The following is a 7,266-nucleotide window of genomic DNA, read 5'->3' on the forward strand; positions in this document are numbered from 1 at the left end:
TTGATCCCTTAAGGGCGTGGTGTCAGGCCTGTATCTCAGTTGCTTTCGTTTTCCCACTGACCAGACTCAAGGTATGCATACCTAAACGCCTTTGAAGCTGTGAGAACCACAGCGTTGTTTGTGTTCTGTAATCTCTTGCTTTTTTCATGCTTTTATATTACCAAGTGCAAGCCAGCAAGCTCCATTGCTGTCACCCTTTTCCTTTATGCTCTGTTAACCTATTTGACCAGTAAAAACCAGCTTCTTTGGACCTGACTGTCTCTGATGTGGTTTTTGGTTCAGATTGGGCCAAGGGCTTACACGTGAATGCATCTTCGTCTGGTGTCTCAGCTGTGACCATTCTGTCTTGAGTGACTCTGCTAGGAGTTTAGTCTCTTGATAGAATCTACCCCTTACGGTATTGCTCTCAGCTTCCCTGACACACACAAACCCCCTCACGACGTTAAGGTGTGCATCCAGAAGGCCCCTAACTGCCTGGGTACATGATCAGAGATGCTGTTTTTCTTGAAGCAAAACCCTTCTGCTAAAAATGATCTGGTGATCACTGAGGACATGGCTCACCAATACGGCAAGCACCTTCGCTAAATGCAGAGCTCCCAATCCATTGCTGAAGAACCCTGGATTTTCTTTCTTTCTTTCTCGCATACATAAACCAACCAAGAATCCAAATTGGGAGCTCCCACCTTGAGGTCTAAAGCAGAGCGACGTGACATAGATGAACCCTTAGCTGTCTCCGTCCCAGTCTTTAGGCCCACTGCCCTCTCCTCTGGGACAGCTGAGATCCCTGAGAACTCTACTCACACAAGTCGGGGGGGGGGGGCTGGTCCCCAGGTGCAATGCTCCTTTTCCTCACCTCTTCCCGGACACCTGAAACCCCAGGCTATTGTCCCTCACCGTCACAGTCATCACCACGCTGCCATTCATGATCGGCATGGGCGTGTACCAGCACATCTCACACAGCTCCTCGCTATCGCAGTTTCCTGAGGGGGGAAGGGGGAGAGCAGGAAATAAGCGTACTGATGGTGTTCCTGCCAGTGGCAGAGGCTCTTCTGCCTGTGGCTCTATACAACCAGAAATGGTACGGGGGAAAGAAAGAACAGCCTGAACACCAAATAGGTTCTCATTCTCCTGGGCAGCAAAGAGGGCTAAGAGCAGAGAGACTGCTGACAAATTCTACCTAGTGTGGAATTCTGGAGGGACTTTAGAGTTCTCTCCAGGTTAAAACCTGCACCAGATTTGAGGGGGAACTCTGCTAAGGTTGGGGCTTACACAGAATAGCCCCTGCGCACTGTTCCTTATGGCAAGGGGTGGCAAGAAAGATCCTACCTGCGTCATACAGACCCTAGACCTCACCAATCTCACCAAGGTGTATAACAAGCCAAGCTGTTGCCTCGTCGTGCAGGATACTATCTCAGCAAACAGGCCACCTACAAAGCCTACATAATGTGGACCAGACAGCCCAATGGGAAGGCCTTTCCCAGCAGCTAGGCCCACGGCTTTTGCGAGCCCATCCAACCCCCCACCCACACACTCCAACAGCCTCCCTACAGCCCGGCCTTCACATCTCAACCGACTTCATTCCTCTCTGCCTCCTGCACACACCTCCTTATCTCTTCAGGCTCTTAGCTGACTCCGTCCAGACCTGGTGTCGCCCTTCTCTCAGAAGATACCTGAAATCCTATATGGAGCAGCTCTCATTTCGATCTCCAGCTGCTCTGGTTTCTGAAGCACGGGGTGGACAGGTTCTTCGAAAGCAATGGTCACAATGGGGAAGACTCCGCTGTAGTGAGCCTTCCGAACGGCTCTTGCTGAGTCCTGGAAGAGAGAGGCCAGGCAGTAGACGATGCAAAGGCAGTAGCCGATGCAAAGCCAGCACAGGGCACTGTCATAAAGGAAGTAAGATTCTACCTTGGGAACATCAACATGGCACCCGGGGTGCCCATGGCGTGCTTTTAGAAAGTAGCCGGGGCCGGCTGAGTCATTTGCCCAGCAAGGCTTCTGCTTGGCTGTGCAGATTTTTTAAAAAGTTGCTTCAGCAACAGCTGCCACTACAAGGATATTCACTGCATGACTGTAAGCTGAGCATATGCAAGAAAATATTTTAAAATGAGATGTTCGCTATAAAAGGCACCCTGTTAAAAGAGAGCTTCTGCTTGAAAGACTGAAGAACTACTATGCAAATAAGGCATTACCTCACTCCCTGACATTTTGTGTGTGGCTCCGCCTCCAGCAGCAGCCCTTTTATAGTTGCTCCCCCCTCCCCCCCCCCCTCAGAATCCCAAAGGTGCCCACAGGCTCGAAGAGGTTGGGGACTCTTGTTATAACTGTAAAGTCTGTGAACATTTTAAGCAGTTTTCTTTCGCTTTCCCTTGCATTATTGTATATATCGTAGTGTTCTTTTAGTCCTGTAATTCACCTTGCGTCTCAATGAAAAAGGCAGACTATATGTGAAGTAAGCAAATGCCCCACGGGATTTGAGTCTTGTGTGAAGGCAACCCCCAGCACATGTGCCAAATGGCAGCAGCCCCAACCACTGGGCCTTTCTCCTGTAACTTTGCCATCCTCCCGCCTCAGGGGCCTCCCTCTAGGAGATGTGGCTCTTCTGCTTGTGCACCCTGGCACAGACCTGATGGCGTTACCCTTCTCAGGATGCCAAGCCCTTAGCAGCCTTAAGAGCTGGCAGGATGGGGAGAGTCTCAGGAACCGGGACCTAGGGGGCATCAAGCAAGCAGGAGAGGAGGGCAGGGCTATAGCTCAGCGGTAGAGAATCTGCCTGGTGTGCAGCAGGGCCCAGGTTCAATCCCTGGCATCTCCAATTAAAAGGACCAGGCAGGAGGTGATGTGAAAGACCTCCATCTGAGACACTGGAGAGCCATGGAGAGGGGCTGTGGCTCAGTGGCAGAGCATCTGCTTGGCATGCAGAAGGCCCCATGTTCAATCCCTGGCATCTCCAGTGGAGAGGATCAGGTAGTAGGGGATGTGAAAGAACTCTGTCTGAGGCCCCGGGGAGCTTCTGCCAGTCTGAGCAGACAATACAGACCTTGATGGACCAATAGTCTGATTCAGTATAAGGTAGCTTTGTGTGTGTGTGTGTGTGTGTGTGTGTGTGTGAGAGAGAGAGAGAGAGAGAGAGACCTGGAAAGAGGGTAGCCTGATAGACCAGGCTGGCTGCTGCCTGAGCAAAACATTTCAGCCCTCTCAGCTTTCAACCCCGTGGGCCTCTTAAGGGCCGGCAAACCTGCAGGTTCCCCACACAGTAAGGCTCGATTCTTAAAGCAGGATTCGGGAGTTGCAGTGTCTGATTTCCACGGCTGCTAAAAATGGCCCAGGGCTCTCATTTTACCTGGCGGGCACAGCTCAGGCTGATTTTCAGGTAGTATGGAAATCCCAGGTAACGCTGGAAAAAGAAAAGGTACTGCTTTTAGAGGGCAATTTTGCCACACAGAATGGGACAAGACTGATAAGATTCTCACGGTTTCATCCCAGCTCTCAGGACGTGGAGAACACAGAGCAAACGCCCCACTGCAAAGCTAACACTGGCTGTTGACAACAAACCATTCACCTTCAGTCTGAAGCCCAGCACAGCCGAAGCCAAGCAGCATCTGAGCCGCTGGGGGTTGGTTTGCTCTGGGTCTCCAGGACAGCAGCACACCACCAGGAAGTTCAGGGTCCAGTTGAAGACTCCGCCCACCCCTGGAATCCTGTGTTTGCTCAGGGGCATTTGGATCCCAACATCATGACATTCCGAATAAGGAGGACACAACTGATGCCCCGCCAAGCCAAATCCAGTTCCTGGAAGATGCCAAGCCCAGGCCCGTAAACAGACTCTTACCCGACCGCCTGGGGCAATTAAAATTGACTCTGGAAGGGCAAGGCCCTTTTCCCCCATTAGACCACAAAGGACTAGCCTGGTTGCTCGGTGGCCGATGGGCCCATAACATTGTGGCTTTATTTGAACAGCTGACCTAGCTCACCAGGACTCTCCCCTCCCTGCTTCATGAGGCAGACAGGAGAGGGGGAGACACCGGGGAGGGAGTTCTTCCTTGCTCACCTCCTTCTTTTCCCCCTGCCCTTCAACTGAGGCCAGCTGGAGCCCCCAGAAGCTTAAGCTGGCTGAAAACTTGGTTTGTCTTTAAGCTGCCACAAGACTCCTGTTCCTTTAAAGACTGTGACACCCCAGAAGGGGCTTCACCTCTTGCATGAAGCATCTCCCCCCCACCACCCATCGTTTTTCTTTTTTTTCATGTTTCATCTCCAGCCGATGGGCATGCTTGGTGAAACCTGAAAGCTAGCTTTCTGTTTTGTGACTCTTGCCGTTGGTCTTAAAGGCCTTTGTTACTCTGTCAAAACTCAATGCCAGGAATCCACATTCCTGTTTGCAAAATTTTGGACAGAGGATGTAAGGAAGCCGACAGCTCCAGCCAAGCCTTGACTTACACTAGCAGCCCTCCTATACACTTAGAGCAGAGGTCCTCAACATAGTGCCCATGGCATCTGCCAACACCTTCCCTGGCACCCACCAAGTGTTTTTAAAAACTGGGTGGGTCCAGGTGGGGCTTTTGCCCAGCAAGGCTTTTGACTAACCATTGGAGATTTCATTGGCTGTGCTGATTTTTAAAAGCATTACTTTTGCAGCAGCTGCCACCACAGCACAAGGATCTTCACTGTGTGACTGAAGATAAGTTGGGGCAGCCATTTTGTGGATGGCGCCACCTTCTGCAACAGCCATTTTGTGGCCACACTCACCACACTGTTTCAGAATTCCAAAGGTGCCCACAGGCTCAAAAAGTTTTGGAGGCCCCTGACTTAAGAGAATGACACTTACTGCATCTTTATCATTCGGGTCTATGGCGGAGTCCAAAAGCTCCTTGAAGATTTCGTTCTGGCTCTTCAGCGACTCCTGCTTAAAGAACAAATCTCGGTCTCCCCCAAGGGCATCAAAACGATTGACCCCCAATTGAAACTGGCAGTCGCTTAGCGGAAGGCCGAACCTCGCAAGGAAGAAGGGGGCGAGGAGTGGGAGGAGAGGATGCCAGATCATGGGCCTCATTTGCAAAGGAACCTACAAAAGAAACTGCTGATCAGGAACACTAATTCTAACCAGATAAATGCTTATGCGCAACAGCGATATTACCATTTGGGTCAACTGCTTTTGGAGGTTACTGGGGAATAAATGTCTGTGGATTAGAAAGTTGCCTTTGGTAGATGCATGATGTGATACCCTCAGTCAGCAGGTGTGGGTATAGAGCGGGGGTGGGGGGAATGGACACAGGGGGACCCAGTCACTCCAATGCAGAAAGTACAGCCTGTGATGTTTCTATAAAACCCTCAAAAGCTTATGTTATTTCTACAGTTTGCAAAGAAATGTCACAACCTCGTGTGGTGCATGGCCTGTAGAGCCACTGATTTGTGTGTGTGTGGCGGGGGGGGGGAGTCACCTTAAAGGCAGGCTGAGATCTTTACGGCTTTACCTCTGCTGACCAACGTTAACGCCTCTTGCATCTGACCAAGGGGATTCTAGCTCACGGAAGATGATGTCACATAAGCTTAACAGCCTAACGTGGCCACCTCACTAAGACTGGCATTCCTGTCATTATTTCTTATCCATCAGATGTGAATATTTGCATTTTATAGTTATGGAATTGAACGACTCAAGACACGGCGCCCGACAAGTTGCTGTCCTGGCAACTGAAGGGCACCCCAAAGAAAAAAACAATACTGAGAATAAGGAGGGAGGGGGAGTTAACATCAGACACCAAAATGATTCAAAAAATTTTTCTGGAGTGTTATGGCAATTTATATAAATTTAAAGAAGTAAAAGAGGAGAAGACAGAGGGATACCTGAGGTATTCTAGATTGAAAGGGATAGAAGAGGATATGAAAGAGGGACTAGAGATGGAAATAACTGAGAAGGAATTATATCAAGCAATAGACAGAGCTAGAGTAAATAAGGCTCCTGGACCAGATGGATATACTGCTTTATATTATAAAACCTTTAAAAAGGAGCTGGGCTCATTGTTATTAAAAGTAATGAATAATGTCCTAGATAAGAGAGAGGTACCAAATTCATGGAAAGAAGCAAATATAATTGTGATCCCCAAACAGGAACAGGACATGGAAGAAGTAAAAAATTACAGGCCAATATCGCTGCTGAACAATGATTATAAGTTGTTCACAGATATATTGGCAAATAGATTGAAACAGGTCTTAAAGAAGGTAATACACGAAGATCAGGCTGGCTTTTTGCCGGGAAGACAAATTAGCCAAAACGTGAGGATGGTTTTAAATTTATTGGAATTAGCACAACAAAATCCTGGTTTGCAGATGGCTTTGATGTTTTTAGACGCTGAAAAAGCCTTTGATAATGTGCACTGGATTTTTATGAAAAAGTATTACAATTTATGAATTTTGGCCCAAAATTTAGAAATGCTATTGAGGGAATATATAAGGAACAAAAAGCAAGATTAATTATAAATGGAGAAACTACTTCTATGATTGAGATTCAAAAAAGGACAAGGCAAGGTTGCCCCTTATCACCCTTATTGTTTATATTAGTTTTAGAAGTTTTAAATGTAAGAATTAGAGAAGATGATAGAGTCAGAGGTATAAAAGTAGGGATATATGAGAATAAGATAGGGCTTATGCAGACGATATGGTCTGTATTTTAGACAACCCAACAGAGTTTTTTACCACCTAAAAGATGGATGGAGACAATATATCAGTTTGGAAATCTGTCAGGATTTATAATAAATAGAGAGAAAACTAAAATCATTACTAAAAATATGTCAGAAGAACAAAAGAAAGAGCTGGGAAACATTACTGGCTGTAAGAGAAAATAAGGTCAAATACTTAGGGATTTGGCTTACCAACAATAATTTGAATCTCTTTCAAAATAATTATGTGAGAACTTGGGAAGCTATAAAAGCTAATTTGGCAAAATTGGATAGAATTCAACTGTCCTGGTAAGGTAAAGTATCAGTAATAAAAATGATGGTCCTGCCTCAGATGCTATTCTTGTATCAAAACTTGCCAATAATAAAAGGTAATAAAATATTTGTAGAGTGGAGGAAGGAAATAAAGAAATTTATTTGGGGGAGGAATAGATGTAGAATAGCCTATATTAATCTAATAGATGCTAAAGAGAGGGGGGGGGCTTATCCTTAGCAGATTTACAATATTATCACGAGGCAGTAGGTTTTAGTTGGTTAAAAGAGTGGATTAAATTGGACAATACAAGATTATTAGAGTTGGAGGGTATGGGACTTA

At 47.1% G+C, this 7,266-nt stretch overlaps 1 protein-coding gene across 1 annotated transcript in view; it reads right to left on the reverse strand.

Moving 5' to 3' along the window:
* Positions 1 to 5,041, reverse strand: part of LOC130474230 (cation channel sperm-associated auxiliary subunit gamma-like) — an 87,410-nt gene extending 82,369 nt beyond the window's left edge. Inside the window, exons 1-4 of the mRNA XM_056845765.1 lie at positions 4,826 to 5,041; positions 3,344 to 3,397; positions 1,669 to 1,815; positions 854 to 975 (exon numbers count right to left, since the gene is read on the reverse strand). Of these exons, the coding sequence (XP_056701743.1) occupies positions 854 to 975; positions 1,669 to 1,815; positions 3,344 to 3,397; positions 4,826 to 5,041 (539 nt within the window). The remainder of the gene's footprint in view (positions 1 to 853; positions 976 to 1,668; positions 1,816 to 3,343; positions 3,398 to 4,825) is intronic.
* Positions 5,042 to 7,266: the final 2,225 nt, after the last annotated feature.

Source organism: Euleptes europaea, chromosome 3 (assembly GCF_029931775.1).
Source record: "Euleptes europaea isolate rEulEur1 chromosome 3, rEulEur1.hap1, whole genome shotgun sequence".
NCBI lineage: Eukaryota > Metazoa > Chordata > Lepidosauria > Squamata > Sphaerodactylidae > Euleptes > Euleptes europaea.